This window comes from Lynx canadensis, chromosome E2 (genome assembly GCF_007474595.2).
Source record: "Lynx canadensis isolate LIC74 chromosome E2, mLynCan4.pri.v2, whole genome shotgun sequence".
NCBI classification, from domain to species: domain Eukaryota; kingdom Metazoa; phylum Chordata; class Mammalia; order Carnivora; family Felidae; genus Lynx; species Lynx canadensis.
Genome location: NC_044317.1, coordinates 53,061,078 through 53,078,413, shown reverse-complemented (window position 1 = coordinate 53,078,413; position 17,336 = coordinate 53,061,078). Strand labels below are relative to the sequence as shown.

Below are 17,336 nucleotides of genomic sequence, written 5' to 3'. Positions count from 1 at the left end.
CTCAGATCTGTCCCTCTCCCTGCCTCTCCCCCACTCTCACATGAGCATTCTCAAAAATAAACATTTAAAAGAAGAGGGGCACCTGGGTGGCTCAGCTCCTCCTCCCCCAGCTTGTGCTCCCATTTCATCTCCCCACCCTTCCCAGCTCTCCAGCCTCAACAACAGCTCCCCTTCCAAAATCACAGCTTCCACAGAGTAACCTCATCTTAGAGCCCCACCTCCACCAAGACAAGGGTTACAGAGAGACGGCCCCATAAGAGCCCTGAGAAAGATGTTAGATGAAGAGAAAGAAAAAAGAAAAAGAAAAAGAAAAAAAGAAAAGGAAAGGAAACCACAAAGACATCTAAGACCCTAAGAGAGGAAAACCTTTCGGAGCACCTCCTTATCCCAGTTTAAATGGCTCTGGGGTAGTGGGGGTAGCCCCAGCCCCAGGTCAAAAAGCCCAAGTTTTTGGCATGCCCTGGGACACAGACCAGAGTAGGGCTGCTGGAAAGGGCACAACCTTCTGGGAAGACATTAAAAGCAGCGAAGAAACCAAGGTGCTTGTTATCAACAGGAAATTAATTTTATTTTAAATCCAAGGGGCCACAACAAATAAGGAGACTCCTACCCTTGGCTGGCAAACTTAGGTGGTGGCCAAGAAGGTTGGGAAGAGGACGACAGCAAAGGGACGGGTAGGAACGCGTCCAAACAAAACGGGGGGGGGGGGGGAGGAAGCCCTCTTCACTCTGGCGCAGCCTCCATCAAATACCCGTTCTCTGGAGCAAGATACCCATCACCTCCTTCAGACTCCATGTACATGTCTCGGCTTTCGTTGCCCAGACCCTCCAGCCCGTTGTCCTGGCCGCCACCACCCCCACCTCGGGCCTCATCCCTGCCCCGCTCACCACCCCGCTCCCCCCGCTTGTGCTCGCGATCCCGGTCTCGGTCGCGGTCCCGGCGCCGCTCCCGTTCGCTCCGGTGGCTCCGACGTCGTTCCCGGTCTCGATCCCGGCCCTTCTCCTCTGGACCGTCAGGGCCGTCAGGACCCAGCTCCCCAGGAGGCCCGTCATCAGGCGGCGCATCACCAGCCTCAGAGGGCTCCGCCATGTCGCCACCGCCTCCGCCACCACGTAGCTCCTCCTTGCGCTCCCGCTCGCGTCGTGCCCGCTCCCGGCTCCGGCTACTTCGCCGCTTCCGTTCCCGGTCCTTGTCCTTGCTACGCTCCCTGGATCGCCTCCGCTCCTCCTTGTCGCGACTCCGTGAGCGCCGCCGCCGGTCCCGAGAGCGGGAGCGTCGCCGTTCTCGCTCCTTGTCTCTCTCGCGGCTTCGTTCCCTGCGCTCCCGCTCGCGGTCCCGGTCCCGGTCCCTGTGGGGAAGCGGGGAGGGGCCGGGCCTGGATGAGGTGGGCAGCGGTTTGTGGCGGGGCTCCCCCACGTGACCGCCCGCATCCCAGGAAACCAGCTGCCCAATCTTACCTCTCATCGTAGCGGGAAGTATCGTCCCGGCCCGAATGCCGGATGTTCACGTCGGCCCCGCCTCTTCTGGTACCACCGAGGCCACCTCCTGGGGCGGGGGCGGGCGGAGAAAGGGTCAGTCCAAACAGGGCACTCAGGGAAGGGAGACGAGGCGCATCAAAGAGCAAAAGGCAGGCCTGCAACCGCCAGTGGCGGGTGCGCTTTAACAGGGCAGCTGTGTTCACACACTTGAGGCCTTTCCCCAAGCGCCAGCTGGTCAACACCTGTACTCAGACTCCAAAGCGCACCCTTAACCTCCAAGTCCACACAGCCTCCCAAACCCCTTCTGCTCAGCTGCCTCCTGACACGACGCCAAGCTAGAAACCTAACTAAAAAACGTGGTCGGCCTCAAATCCTCCAACAGTTTCCCACTGCCTTTACTCCAAAATCTCCATCAAGCGGCCTCCAGAAGCTGGCCACTGGTTCTTCATTTTCGGGGCGCTTTTCAACCCCCTCACACTCTGTCTCCGTCTCCTTTCTGCCCCACTTCGGGGGATCATTCACTGCTCTCCTTGGGGTCTGCTCTTCCCTGTCCGGTTAACTTACTCCCCCTTTACGGGTCCTCCTGAACACCATTTCCACCGCAAGCCTTCCCGAACCTACCCCACTGCCCGGTTCCCCACCATTTACTCACGGACTGAATACATTTCCTTCCTAAAACTTCAGGTGGCGCTTCACAGTGCACACGCCCCTGTGAGCAGGGAACTCCTGCCTCTCCAGACTGTTACGCACCGTGAAAGTCAGGACTAGGTCTGGATTTGCTGTCACCAGCATGTAACGTAAGTCTCTACGCACAGTAGTCAAAGGACAACTAAGGAGCAACGGCGCCTTCTTCGGATGGCAAAACAAACCCAGAGAGTCACTTGCCCACACGGGGACTTGGCAACGAAGGTGCAGAACTGGGACAGGACTCCTGGCCAACTCCAGAAGCTGCCCTCTTGTGCACCGTTCCACACCACACAGACCGGAAGCAAGCTTCAGTGAGGCGGGCCGGAGTTCCACGAAAGGAAAGGACTTCCAGCAGTGCCGGGTGAAAACAGGCAAAGGATGCTCGGAGAGCAAACATTCTAACAGGCACAGGCAACTGACCGGGCATCTGGAACGTCACAGGTATGATGCAGAACAGACTTGTGTCTTCAACTGTCAGGTCACAACCCAGCAATGGATCACATCACCAATTAGATGGGTTGCAACCGAAACACATTAAAAAAAATAAAAGGCGCCTGGATGGCTTAGTCGGTAAAGCATCCGACTTGAGCTCAGGTATTCTGTGGGTTGCAGCCCCTCGTCGGGCTCTGTGCTGACAACTCAGAGCCTGGAGTCTGCTTCAGATCCTGTGTCTCCCTCTCTCTGCCCCTCCCCCACTTACTCTCTCCTGGTCAAAAATAAACATTATAAAAAAATTTTTTTAATAAACAAAAAACAGGGGCGCCTGGGTGGCTCAGTCGGTCGAGCGACCGACTTCGGCTCAGGTCATGATCTCACAGTTTGTGAGTTCAAGCCCCACGTCGGGCTCTGTGCTGACAGCTCAGAGCCTGGAGCCTGCTTCGGATTTTGTGTCTCCCTCTCTCTCTGCCCCTCCCCCACTCATGCTCTGTCTCAGAAATAAACGTTAAAAAAATAATAGTAATAGTAATAATAATAATAAAAAAAAACAAAGTAAAGCAACAGAATATAAAATACTAGTATAGACTGTCTGTAAAAAAGGTAATTTCTGGGGGAGCCTGGGTGCCTTAGTTAAGCATCCAGCTTTTGATTTCAGCTCAGGTCACAGTCTTGTGGTTCGTGAATTCGGGCCCCACATCCGGCTCTGTGCAGATAGTGTGGAGTCTGCCTGTGACTCTCTGTCCCTCCTCCATACTCGCTCTCTCAAAAATAAACATTAAAAAAAAAAAGTAATTTCTGTTCATAAAACTTTTGTTTGGGTTATAATTTTGCACGTATACATGCTGGGTCAGGAATTACTAGGTACTGCTATCGCAAAATTTGAATGCCAACTGGCCTAGAAGATTCTGGGATTCCGGGATTCTACCAGAACAGGAAACAGCACTCTGAAGAACTCACTCCACCCCAGAGAAATGAGGGCAAGATAAAAAGCGATCTGTTGTTCAGAGACCCAGCAGTTGAATGTGTGGTCTCTGTCACACAGGCAAGTTCAGGGTGAGAAGAGTGGGCGGGAAGGCAGGATTAAGAGCAGAGTACTGATCCATCTGACAGGTCTACCCAAGGAGGACCATCTTCTTGGACAACTGTCACTCACCCCCAAAGAAGTAGGTCCTTAACAGGCATGTTTGGATGGCAAGACCTCAGACCCAGGTCCAGGCCCAAGGCTGAGCCACTGAGATCCACCCACCCCAAAACGCAGAGACTCAGTCAAGACTGAGTATAAAGCAGGACACACACTGGGCCAGTGCAGGGAAACACAGAAGAGATCAGTCTGCACAGATAGCAGGCAAGACAGAAGCAAGCTGCAGTGACACCAGAGGTGGCTCCTGGCAACTTTAAGGTCTGGCTACCAGGTCCCCTTCAGGCCAACTGGCATCACACATCTTTGGGCTCCAAAGGGTCCGTGGGATTCTCAATCAACAAGGCTCCTTTGTGCTTTAAGATCCTCAAATGTATTTCTGATACCTGCAACCAAACTGACCTTGACTGACACTGTGAATGACAATTAGAGACAGACAAAGACCGTCATATATGTATGCCTTGCTCTTGACTAAAACACATGGTTAAAGGCGCCTGGGTGGCTCAGTCAGTTAAACATCCAACTCCTGATCTCGGTTCAGGTCACGATCTTATGGTTCGTGGGACTGAGCCCCGTGTCTGGCTGGGTGCCGACAACATGCAACCTGCTTGGGATTCTCTCCTTCCCTCAGCCCCCCCACCCCCCGCCCCATGCACATGGCTCTCTCTCCCTCTCCAAAGAAATAAACATTAAAAAAAATTAGAGTAAAAACATGGGGGGCGCCTGGGTGGCTCAGTCGGTTAAGCATCTGACTTTGGCTCAGGTTATGATCTCATAGTTCTTGAGTTTGAGCCCCATGTCGGGCTCTGTGCTGACAGCTCAGAGCCCAGAGATGCTTTGGATTCTGTGTCTCCCTCTCTCTCTGTCCCTCCCCTGCTGGTATTCTCTCTCTCTCCCTCTCAAAAATAAACAAAAAGATTTAAAAAAAAGGAAAAATATGGTAAACAGGCATTTGCTGAACCAACGTATCAACAGACAAGCAAGAGCAAAGAGTCAGTGGATGAGAGGGTGACATTTACAACCCTACCAGGGGCTCCTTGCCAAGCTGGGCATCTGGTATGCTGAGCTTGGTGAACTCTGAGGTGACCCCCACTTTCCAGGATAAGGAGAATGAGGCACAAAGAGAGGAAGTCCACCAACTAGAGAGTAACCCAGAACAGGAAGACAGCCCTCAGGAATGATGACGGTGATGAGAGACAAGCTGGAGAGAGGAAGGAAAGACGTGAGCAGCCAGGCAGGCAGAAAGTGGCAGGGAATGCAGAAGGGATGCAGGCCCGCCGGGGCCCAGCCCACACAGGGAGCGCTCACCTAGCCGCCGGGGCCGCCAGCCCTTCACGGTTCGGCCCCTCTCCACGTCCACAAGGACCCTCCTGCCGTCAATCTTCTTGCCATCTGCGTGCTTGTAAGCGGCTGCAACAGACGTGGGGGGGGGGGGGAGGGGGAAAGAGTCCCCAGAGGGTCCTCTAGTCAGGACAGGGCCCGGCTCTGTGGCATCCCCACCCCCATGTCCCCTTCAAGGCACTCTGTGTGCAGGCGCACACACACACACACACACACACACACACACACGCGCACGCGCACACACACGCACGCAAGCACACGCCCACCAGACAGCCAGGCAACTGACAGCCAGACTGACCCTCTCCCAAACCAGGAGGGGCCTGCTCCATCTCAGAACTTGTTCATCACCCCCCAATTGCTACTGGGGGGAGCAGGACCACCCCAACCACCACCCACCCACCTGGGCTGCCAAGCCCTGCCTACTCCCACCCGACAGAGCAGCCCCCTCCTGTCCAGGCGGCCAAAGTCGCTGCAAAGAAACTGAAGGTTAACTTAAGGTTGGACTCTGCTGTGGGGGAGGGCTCCTCCACAACCCCAGGCATGCACCCTAAAACATCGTGCTGGGGGAGGAGGCCCAGCTGGGCCGCGCTGCACCCCAGTTCACACCGTTTTATTTTATTATTTTTTTGTGTTTTGGGGGACGGAGGTGAGTGTGGGGGGAACAGACATCAGAACAGAAAATGAACCAGAAAAGGGTGGGAGAAATCTTCAGGAGATGGCAGGGAGCAGAAGGGTGGGGTTACGGTGCTCCCAGGGGGCCTGGAGGGGCCCCCTACAGCAGGTGGGGGAGAGGGAAAGTGGAGGGAGGCATGGGAGGCGTGCGGTGCTCCTCACAATTCCTGCCTTACCTGAGCCGACTGACTGCTACCCAATCCCAGCCCCCGTCCCATCTCTCCCTCCACAGCCCCTGCTCAACAAACGCTGGGAGGCCAACCCCAGCCTGAGCCTGCCGGGCAGAGCGAGGAGTAGAGGGGGAGATTCGGGGTGAGGCATGTTCCTGCTCTTGGGCAGGGCACAGCAGTGGGCAGGCCCAACCCAGGGCCTGTCTCACACGGGCGTCGGGAAGGCCAAAAAAGTCCGTTTCCCACCCCCAGCCCTGGCCTAGGGAGTTGTCCTCAACCAACCACAATACCCTGCCCCGCCCCAGCCCGCTCCCCCCCAAATAACAACCAGAGGAAGAGAAAAAGGTGCCATTTACCGATGCCGGCCTTGCGGGTGTCCAAACCGAGCGGGATGGGGGGGGCTCGGCAACTCCTGGGGGCCTGGCGAGGAGGCGGGCTTCCCGGGGGGGGACACGGGACCGCTTACCTGGAGCCCCCAAGCTTACCTGAGCACGCGCACAGACCCCACACCCACCACCATGGGGTCAGCTAAAGCTACAGGGAGGGAAGTGGGGGGGTTCTAGGGAGCCAGTGGAGAGGGAGAGGAACCACGTCTCCTGCACCACCTGGAGGCAGGCAGAGGAAGTGGCGGACCCCAGAGAAACCTCATGGAGGCCTTGAAAGAGGGGGAGACAAGGATTAACATCAAGTCTAGGAGCTGGTAAAGTCCCGGGACTATCTTATTGCATTTAAGAAGGCGGCTGGGGAGGCCTCAGAGAACCTGTGCGCCCTCACCTTTCCCGGTAAAGTCCACGCTAAACTAGGCACACGCCCCGCCCCCTCGCAGCACATAGAAGGACTTTTCCAACTCGAGTTCCACACTCCCTCCCGCCACCTGTAGGTCAAAGGCTGGCACCCAAAGGGGCAGCCTCAAGGGGTCCAGGAGATGGCGTGCAGCCCAGGATCTGAGGAGGAGGGGCCGCTCGGCCCCCGAACCCAGAGGAGGGTAGTTGGGGGGACGGGAGTGAAGGACCGGGAACACAGTCAGGCAAAGGAACCCTGCTCTGGTTCAGTGTCCCAAACCCCGGAAGAAGCCCAACCCAGGAGTACCAGCAAAGAAACCACGTGACATGTGTGCTTCTAGGCTCGTCTTTCTCTCCCTCTCTTAGGTCTCTATAGACAGCGGAAGGGTTTTAAGTAGAATCTACGACACCTTCAGCCCCTGGCAGCCTGTCACTTGGTCCCTCCCACACTCCAATCCCCAATTCCGTGCACTCTGCAGAGCCGCTGGGCACCACGGCCCTTAGGTAGGCCTCGACCAGGAGAAGGCAGACAGAAAAGGGGCACAGCACCCTGAATCTAGCAACCAGAAAGATTCTCCAGGGCCACCACAGTGACAGCCCCACAGAAGCACGGGGGCAGGGAGCAAAGGATTGAAGGGTTCCATGCGGAGCCCTCCCCCCAGTGCGTCCTGTCTTCGGCATTCCTGTAACCTTCCCACTGACGCCATGAAGCCAGGTTAAGTCAGGGGCTGGGTGGAGCCCAACTGGAGAGGCCAGACGCCTTTCCAATCAGGGTCCGTCCTTCCCTTCCTGGGACCGACAAGATTACCAGAGAGCCTGTGGACTGGGGGCAGGGGTGGCAGGAGGGACAAAGGGCACCCAAACAAGGAAAGGGTTCCGGGTGCGGGGAGGCTGAGGGGGCGACTGGGGATGGGAGGAGGGAGGCCTCACTGCTCCTGCACTGCCTGGCTAAGCTGGGCTAGTGTGCGGTGCTGAGTGATCTTACCCATGATACAAACCCTTATACCAACCATACACTGAGGTGTTGTAAGGGGAGCGTAAGCATCAGCTGCAAGCCAGCTGCGTGGTGGCTGCAGTGACAATAAGAACAGTCAATTAATACGGCGGCCCCTGGACACGCCGCAGCCCTGCCCGCCCCCGCCCACCCATCCCTGCCCATGTGGACGCCGCCGCGGCCTCAAAGGGGGCTTTGGAGATGTGGGGGCAGGCGCCGAACACGCCTACAGGCCCACTGCCCGCTGAGGAACAGGGTGGGGGGCCAGGGGTGGGGAGGCGGAGGGTCGGGTGGCCCAGCCCCAGTTCTGCTGGGGGGAAGAGAGGGCAGGTTCAAAGGCCAGTCCTCATTCTGACCTAGCCACCCCCACTTCTGGTGGGGGGAATGGGGAGAGGCTCCCCGAACACCCGACCCCTCCCCCCCGCATCCAGCTGGCCCCAGCTCCCACCCAGTTCCCTCCTTGCCCCTGAGGTTCAACGTGTGACACTTACCTCCCCGGGTTCACACACACACACACGTTGTGGGGGATTTTGGTTTTTGTTTTTTAAAAAACACGTATATAAAAAAAAAAAGATATATCAGAAACAGAGGGAGGAGGAGAAGAGACATCGCTAATGTCAGGTTTGGCAGGGCAGGGGTTGGGGACAGACGACAGGAAGGGGCTGGGCAGCAGAGAAGAGAGAGGGTCAGAGGGCAGGGCTCAGGCCAGAGGTACTCACAGTGCATGTCTCGCTCATGTTCGTACTCGATGAAGGCATAGCCACGGGGCTTTCCTGACCGCTTGCTGTAGACCATGTGTATCTGAGGGAGGCAGCCGGTGGGGGGCGGCACAGAGATTAGTTCTCAGACAAGGAAATCCCACCCTTTCAACCACAGAGGCGGCCTACGCCAGCGACAGATGCCTCACACCCTGTCCCCGTCCCTGTCCCTGTCCCTGAGAGTCCCAGGTGACTAATGCCCTCCCAGCACCGGGCTCAGCAGTGGACGCGCACACTGATCTCAAGCCCTCACTACTGCTCAGAGCGCTCAGGGGACTTTTCGATGAAATTGAGGCCCGCCAGTTAAACACAGAGCCTTGCTCCACAACAGCAATCGGCACACGCTTCTACATCTTCCCTAAAGGGCCAGACGGCAGATACTTCCAGTTCCATGGACCTGACAGTCTCCGTCCTGACTACCCGCCTCTGCCTCACAGCAACGGGAGCCGCAGACAACGGTAAACAAACGGGCTTGGCTAGTTACCACTTCTTAATTTTACTCCTGCTACCCAAAATCCCCTGCAAGGAAGTACAGTCAGAATGGAAAGGCAGCCCATGGACTCTGAAGCCCTGAAATGATGCGATGCATCCTTGGGGCCAGGAACCAGCCTTCTCCCTCCACACCCCGCCACCAAATCCCTTTCCAATTCAAATAACCCCCCGTCCCAGTCCACTCACTCTTTTGATGGGTCCGTACACCTCAAACTCTCTCCGGAGCTTCGATTCTGTTGTGTCATAGTTCTACCAGGAGACAGACAGACACAAAGTTAAGTGGGAGAAATTAACCATCCCCAAGCCCTCAGAACATTCCAGGACCTAGCCTACTGTCCTTTGTCCCACACCCAAGCTCTCAGCAGCCCAGGGTTTTGGCTTCTCTGGGGCTCCAGGGCTGGGGAGCTGGGGACTCACCACTCTAGCCACAAAGAGAGTCTTGAAGGCATCACCCTGAGCATTGGGATCATTGTGAGGGTCCCCTGTGCAGAAGAAAAGAATGTGTAAGTAGAAAATATCAACAGTCACACACAGCAAGAAAGACGGACGGACAGAGATCCGTTAAAATCAAATTGCTGGTGACCTGGAGACCTCGGACACGCTCCGTTTTCCAGTTTCCCTGGGGCACAGCAGCCTTTATCTCAGTAACCAGTTTAGGCTGATGGGGGAAGGGGACAGGCTGACCTCAAGCTGACACTGGATGGGGGCCAGGAGTCTGAACACCATTTCAGACCTACATATGTTAAAGCCCCAGCCCCTTCCAGGTGAAGGCTGGGCATCCAGAGGCAGCCTGACCACTCCAGGTGCCAGGCTCCCTCCCTCAGCTGCGGGGCCACGCTGCCACCCAACGACACAGCTTGCACCTACAGCCCTCAGGAAAACCGGAGCTCAAAGGCTGGGAGAGAGCCTAGCAGTGTCCGCCTACTTTCTGCCCCATGACCTCTGTGCCCCAGGGAGAAACCCAGGCCTGGTGCTGGAGCGCACGAAATGCTCAACAGGCGCTTACTCCCAACCCTCCTACCACGAGGCCACTGAGGAACAACCATCTCCACAGAAAGGAGCCAAAACCTATTACAAAACCAATTCCAGGGGGGATTCTGGTGGGTCAGGCCTGGGAAGAAGTCCTTTTCACCAACTATAGAGGCCCAAGCACACACAGCAGTCCTCGACTCCTGCCAGGGTCCCAAAGGCACCCCGACCACTTCAGAGCAAAGGCGGTTCTTCCATGTGACACGACACAGCACAACCCGTAGAATGACATGCCGTATCCCAGGAGAATGTAAAAAAATGAACGCTAATAATTTATTGAACACATAATTAGGCCCAGACACTGCCGCACGCTGAAAATGAATCCTCATTCTGCAAACGGAAACTAAGCCAACCCCCGAAGCTTGGAAGAGGAAAAGTGTCAGAGCAGCAAAGAGGCCAAGCCCGGCTTTACGTCCCAGCCCAACCTCACAGCCCCGGTGTTCTAACTATCAAGCTCCATACTGAACACCTACACACCAGCTTCTCAGGATGACAGCCTGGGTGCTGCAAGAAGCCAGAGAAACAAAGCTGCAGATCTGAGGAGGCTAGGCTGTGAACACAAGCGAAACTCAAGATGACTTCAGGGAATGTATTACAAACCGGAGAACTGAGCCTAACTACCTGGAAAGTGACGGTGGCCTTTGAAGACAACGCCATCTTTGCGCCTACCCCCTTCAGTTCCTCACCATCCCTCATCCTTCTGTGTCGTAGTTTTCTGTGCCCTGGTATCTCGATCTACACCGACCGCTCCCGTCCGTTCGTCCAACAGTATCTGTGCAGTGCTGGCGAGTTCCCGGAACCGTCGTACGGAGCCAGGGATTCGGTGGCGCACAAGACAAAACACAGCCCCGTCCTCTCGAAGCTCAGATACTCATGCGGGGAGGCCGACAGCAAACTCGGTGAGGAAGTCATCTGGTTCCATCACACAGTGACAGACCCAGGTTGAAGAGTTGTAATGGGCAGGTCAGGAAAGGCCTCACCAGGATGAGGACAACTGACTGAAGACCTGAAACCATCACAGCTGCAACGGGAAACGCATCTGCCAACCCTAGGCAGCAGGTGGCCTAACAGGTGGGGTAGGAATGCTAAGGCTACAATGGTTGCAGGGGATGGGGGAGAGGACCAAGGCCAAACAGCAGAGACCTGAAACTTCCTGACGTGCCGTGGAGGTGCCCGGCAGCATCCAAGGGACACCGCATAACTCTCTGCGGTTCTTGCTTACTTGAGGGGTTGCCCTTGAGTGTGGCCAAAGGCAAAAACTAGTGCAGCCGAGCCGAGAACACCCATGTGTCTGCAAAAAGAAGACGTCAGCAGGAAGAGGGCAGCAGAGAACTGAAGCCGGTCAGCAGCTCACCAGTTGGTGCACTTGTGCGCACAAACTCAGGGAACTCCCGTGCTGGCACCTCTGCCCTTGGAAAACCCCTGGTTAAAGGGATTATCTAGGTAGCAACCCCGAGCAGGAGCCTGAAGAAACACCCTATGGAGCCGGGAAGCCTGTTTAGGCTTTCAGATGGTAGGAAAAGTATTTCGAAACTCTCGGCTCTTGGGAAGTATACTGCCCTCAACGAGCCCCGGGTTTCCTGATCTTAAAAATGGGAGTAATAACCCCCCGCCACACTTGGAAGCTGGGAGAAGTCAACGGTATGAAGTACACCAATTGCTTAACAAGGGACAAGGTCCCCTCAAATGGTAGCTGCTACGGGTGACAAGGCAGAGCCAACTTCTGTAGTTGGAGATGGAGGCTCTTAGGGCCATGAAAACCCTAACGTACTTGACCCGTTTTTTTTTTTTTTTTTTTTTTTCTTTCCAGTTATGCAGAAGTTCAAACACTAAGGGAAGCAGAGAAGAATATAATGAAGCCCTATGAACCAGCTTCAATTATCAGCACATGGCCATGTTTGCTTCATCTGTACCCCCATCCCACCAAAGTATTTTAAATCAAACACCAGACATAGCATTACAGTCTCTAACAAAGAGTTTTAAAGAAATCATCACCACTGTACTCTTACTAGACCTTAAAAGGTCAGCTCCTTAACCCGAAACCCAGGGTTCAAATGTACTCCGCTATTTCCAAAACTGGACTTTTAAAGTTAGTTTTGTTTTTTTTTTTTTAACGCTTATTTAAAAAGAACGGGGCAGGGGGGACATAGATCTGAAGCTGACGGAACAGAGCCTGATGCAGGACTCTGTACCCACAAACCATGATATCAAGACCTGAGCCAAAGTTGGGCATTTAACTGACTGAGCCACCCAGGCGCCCCAATGCAGTTACCTCATTTAAATCAGGATCCAAACAAGCATACACATCCCTTGCTTGACCGATCTTTTGATTCTTTAATCGTTTTTGGTCCATTCCCTGCCCTTTTTCTCCTTGTCATTTATTTGTTAAAGAAACTGAGTTACAACTTTGTTTTATACCCTTTCCCACATCCTGAATTCGACCAACTACATCTTTATGATGTCGTTTAACCTACCAAGATCCCATTCTTAAAAGTGTGGAAAATAACTTCTAAGGGGAGAAAACATTTATCCAAGGCCACCTGGCAGTTTAGCAGCAGGATCGGGGTTACAACGCACAAGGGTCAGACTGCAAGGCCTGTGCCCTACAATGCAACCAAGACTCCCCAAATTAACTGCCGACAATTCTGTGTGCCGAGCCCTATAGCAGCTGGGGCCAAGGTGGTGAGCAAATCGCATCCAAACACTGCTCTCTTAGAGCAGCTGTGAACCCACAGCGTAGAGATGGAGATGATCTTCAAATCTCCCCTGCAGACCAAAGCGACCAACCTGTAGCAGGACTCGGGGCTTTCAGCGCACAAGGTGACTTGACCCGAGCAAGGAAGTCACGAAAGGCTTCCTTGAGAAGTGACAGCTGAACAGGGATACAAAGAGCTGTTACACATAAACCAAGGTGTCATCAGAGACTGGGGGAACAGCCTGGGCCAAAGCCCAATGCCAAGGAACGTTCCAACAAGAACGAGGCATGAGAAGAGGCCGCTGTAGCTCAAGAGGGAAGGAAGCACAGTGCACAACAAGTTTGAAACAGTGGGCAGGAAAGAGACTTTCATCTTTAAGCTGAGAGCAAAAGGAAGATGTTAGCAGAAAATGATACAAAGTTGTACTTTATTATTTTTTTTTTAATTTTTTTTTTCAACGTTTATTTTATTTTTTGGGGGGACAGAGAGAGACAGAGCATGAACGGGGGAGGGGCAGAGAGAGAGGGAGACACAGAATCTGAAACAGGCTCCAGGCTCTGAGCCATCAGCCCAGAGCCTGACGCGGGGCTCGAACTCACGGACCGCGAGATCGTGACCTGGCTGAAGTCGGACGCTCAACCGACTGCGCCACCCAGGCGCCCCCAAAGTTCTACTTTAAAAAGACCCAAAGAACTTGGTGGAGACAGGCACGCAGGTAATCAGACGGTTACTGTGTGTCCAAGCAAGAGAAAACCTGAGTGGTGACACATATGGAGCGAAGGGTCAGATCTGGGACATTCAGAGAGTAACAGGACAGGTAGTGGTAACGAACCGGAGAAAGGAGTAAAGAAAGTGTTAAAAACAAACTGGGTGGCAACAACAGAGAGCATGACTAGCAAGGCTACATGGCCATGTTCCAGGGAAGAAAACATCCAAGGAGACCAGGTGGGAAGAGGAAATTCTGAATGCGGTTTGAACACAGGGTCTGAGAAAGGACAGGAAGGCAGCTCTGGTGAGTCATTGCTCAGAGAGCTCTCGGCTGGTATCAGGCCTTTAGATGCTTGGCATCTGCATAAGAGCCCTGAGGAAACGTGCCGCTCCAGGGAATAAGGTCCAAAATGACACGATTCACCAGCCTCACAAGAGCTGAAAGAAAGACCGAGTCTTCCAACTACAACATCCTTACTCCAACAAGAAAGGGCCACTTGAGACCGACGTGACCCTCTGTGAGTCTGGTTAATGACTACGACTATAACGGATCTGTCCTGCAGCCCAGGACACCCAGCTGGTTGTGGGAGTCTCCCTGAGTGCACTCCCCCGTACAGTGAGCAGCCCGAGGTACCAGGCCTCCCTTCCCACCAACCCTGACCCCACGCTGTACTTCTAAATCCTAAACCAAACACAGTGCTTGGCCAACTTTGTGGCCTAAAACCCCCACCGTCCCAAATTAGAGTCCTGGGTTGGATTAGCCGGAGAGAAATGCAAGAAGGTTTGAAGAAAAAGAGATGGGAAGAGAAGAGAGACTTACACATTTTTAGCTCTGTCTCCACTTCCTGCTGTCGCCGCTCAATTTTTTCCCGTCTCTGTCGGGAAAAAGGTGGACAACTGAATGAGGAAAGAAGTGCCCTGATGTCAGGGAACATCCTGGAGAGAAAATGGCAAAACGACATGTGGCTAAGAGATGAAAATTACATACCTTCCTTTCCATGCGTTCCTCCCGGGTTTCTGCTCGAGTTGGGGGAGGGGCATCTCGAGGGTCCTGGAAATAAGAAGACAGGTGACAGGGTGGGAGGGACAGGGGGAAATTGCAAGGGACACCCATCCAGAAAACAACACGTGCCTCAGCCACTCACACACAAACAAGCAAACACGGACAGTTCCCAGGCCAGTGGAGGTGGGGAGTGGCATCAAAACCTGGTCCACAGACCAGTGCTACCCACAAACTGTTCCCAGTCTGTGACCAGAAAAGTAGACAAATCAGAAGAATTCAGAAACTTCTACAGCAACCTGATAGAGCAGTTTTATGCCTGCTGAAATTAACAAAAACTCGATCTTGGGGCGCCTGGGTGGCTCAGTCGGTTGAGCATCTGACTTCGGCTCAGGTCATGATCTCACAGTCTGTGAGTTCGAGCCCTGTGTCGGGCTCTGTGCTGACAGTGTAGAGCCTGCCTGGGACTCTCTCTGCCCCTCCCCCGCTCATGCTCTGTCTCTCTCTCTCTCTCTCTGTCAAAAATAAATAGACATTAAAAAAAAAACTGAAAATAAAAACAAAAACAAACAACTCGATCTTGGGGCGTCTGGATGGCTCAGTCGGTTGAGCATCCGACTTCGGCTTAGGTCATGATCTCATGGTTCATGAGTTCTAGCCCCACACTGGGCTCTGTGCTGACACCTCAGAGCATGGAGTCTGCTTCAGACTTTGTGTCTCCCTGTCTCTCTGTCCCTCCCCTGCTTGTGTGTGCGTGCTCTCTCCTCTCAAAAATAAATACGTTTAAAAGATAAACAAATAAAAACTTGATCTTTTATTCTGTGGTCTTTCTTTAAAGATACGAGAAAAATCAGAACGATCCCTTCGTGTTTACCAAAAACCCCAATCTGCAAAAGATTTGTCCGTTATCATAGACAGAGATCGGGACCAGGGCTGATGCCCAAGAAGAGGACAGTGCAGTTCAGAAGCAATGACTGGACCCCTCCTGAGGGCCAGGGCAGTTCCTGAAGATCTCCCCAGCCACTCGTTAAACGGTGACTGCCACATGACCACATCATCAAGGACGCCACTGGCCTGTAGCCATTAAATTAGTTTAATTAGCTAATAACACTTCCCAGTACCGGTTCACCGAGGGCGGCAAATCCCACTAAAGAGCCAACCTCCTGTTATCTCTCCACTAACTTCTACCCTGCAGCTTCCTCCACCTTCACGGCCCTTTCTTACTTGAGGCCAGAACTTCCCGCTTCTGACTTCTGGCTGTGTGCCAGCATTTCTCAGGTGTGTTCTGATGCACCTTAGAAGGTGGATGTTGTCAGGCCAGTTTTACCAACGACAAAAACAGAGGCCCAAGTTACATATTTGTGTTTTCCCTGCAGTTGCATAGCCGACATCCTCAAGCCCACACGAACATCGTCCTATTAACAACAAAACCGGTCAACGCAGTAACACTGACGTTTTGCTGACTGGTTGGTGCCCAGCCCTGTAATAAGTGTCGCAGTTAATTCCCCACCAACACTATGAGGAAAATACTACTATCCCCTGGCAAAAAATGCAGAAATCAAGTAAGAGAACACACCATTTGCCCAAGGTCACATGGCTGATAAATGGTGTGCCAAGGACTGCCTGACCCCAGAACCTGAATCCTCAGCTGCTACTTACTGAATTTTCACAAAAACCCTACAAGGAAGCATTATCAACCCCATTTAAGACAGAGAAGCTGAGAATCAGAAAGAGTAAGTCCCCCGCCTAAATCACACAGAAAGTGTCCAGAAACTGGACTCTCAAATCCAGCTCCCCGGCCTCAGAACCCAAACCACTAAGAGTCTGCTCAGCGAACTCACCTCAAACTCTCGGATGTAGGGCGCAATGCCACAGTAAGGTTGATTGTGGTGTTTCTCATGTGGCAGTTTCTCCAAGGGTGGCAGGTATGGGATAGGGTCACGGGGAGCAAAGAGGGCCAAAAGGTTGGGTGGCAGAAACTGGGTCATCTTGCCAAGTCTGAGGGAGGAAGGACGGCCTTAGGTTAGGGTGACCGGGAGAGACGAAGCCCCTGTAATCCCGGGACTCCCAAGAAGAAAAAGAAAGAGGAGTAAGATCTCAGTACTAAAGCAGGTCCTGGAAGAACACGGAATGATCGTATGGCTCACGGCAAAGAACTAAATCTGAATGAGAAATATGAAGTTCACGGGGGAAGGCTGTGAGAGGGCAAGGCAAGGCTGGTAAGGGCAGCAATGACTGAAAAAGAGTTTACGAGGAGTTAAAGTCTCAGGGTCCCGAGCAAGTAGCCGTGGGGCTGGGAGGTTCCCTGCGAGCGTGTGGGGGGGCTCAACGATCCTTACGAGGGAGGTCCAAACCAATGGCGGCTGGTGGTCCCACACCTTGGAGAACAGGTTATGGGGGCGACAATCACAGGAAGTCTCCGATCAAGGGAAGAATCTGGTAAGCGACAAGGCCCTCGAGCTGGGGGCTTGTGGGTAATAAATGCAGGCCCCCAAAGGCGAAAGGAATTATGGGTAAGGGTCCAGGGCGCCGCGGAGACGAGGAAGAAAAAAAAGCAACACACCGCAAGGGCCTGTGGGTAAGGGGCCGCGGGAGAGCTGTGGGAAGAGGGCCTCGGTGCCCAGAGGAGTCTGGGAAAGGGGTCCAGAAAGGTCCTGCGGCGGTGGCGCGGGAAGGGGGCCCGGCCGCGGGGAAAAGGCTAGGGCCCACCGCAGGGGTTTGTGGGTAGCGGCTCCGCACCCGGTAAGGCCACTCAGTCTCACTCACCCGCCGCGCGGCGCCCTCCTCGGCCTGGAGACGGTCCGGGGGCTCGCGGCGGTTGCGGCGGCCCCTCAGCAGCAGGGACTCCCGCTCTCGCTTCGACTACGGCGGCGCCCGCGTCGGTCTCCCTCAGTCGCCCGCCCAGCGCGCGCACCAGGCCGCTGCTCACGAGCCCGCGCGGCCTCGGCTCGCG

At 54.2% G+C, this 17,336-nt stretch overlaps 1 protein-coding gene across 3 annotated transcripts; it reads right to left on the bottom strand.

The window, feature by feature from the left end:
* Positions 1–540: 540 nt before the first annotated feature.
* SNRNP70 (small nuclear ribonucleoprotein U1 subunit 70) lies at positions 541–17,336 on the bottom strand. Of its 3 annotated transcripts, none has more exons than XM_030297627.1 (10): positions 17,150–17,336; positions 16,225–16,381; positions 14,372–14,434; positions 14,204–14,258; positions 9,368–9,432; positions 9,137–9,199; positions 8,420–8,501; positions 5,050–5,151; positions 1,458–1,545; positions 541–1,375 (listed from the first exon to the last, which is right to left on the bottom strand). In XM_030297627.1, exons 2-10 carry the CDS (start codon positions 16,369–16,371, stop codon positions 724–726), a joined length of 1,317 nt encoding a protein of 438 aa, XP_030153487.1. In that variant the 5' UTR covers positions 16,372–16,381; positions 17,150–17,336; the 3' UTR covers positions 541–723. The 3 variants fall into 3 exon arrangements, with proteins under 3 accessions (XP_030153487.1, XP_030153488.1, XP_030153489.1); XM_030297628.1 differs by having other exon boundaries at positions 541–1,348; XM_030297629.1 differs by lacking the exon at positions 17,150–17,336 and having other exon boundaries at positions 14,204–14,280; positions 16,225–16,375.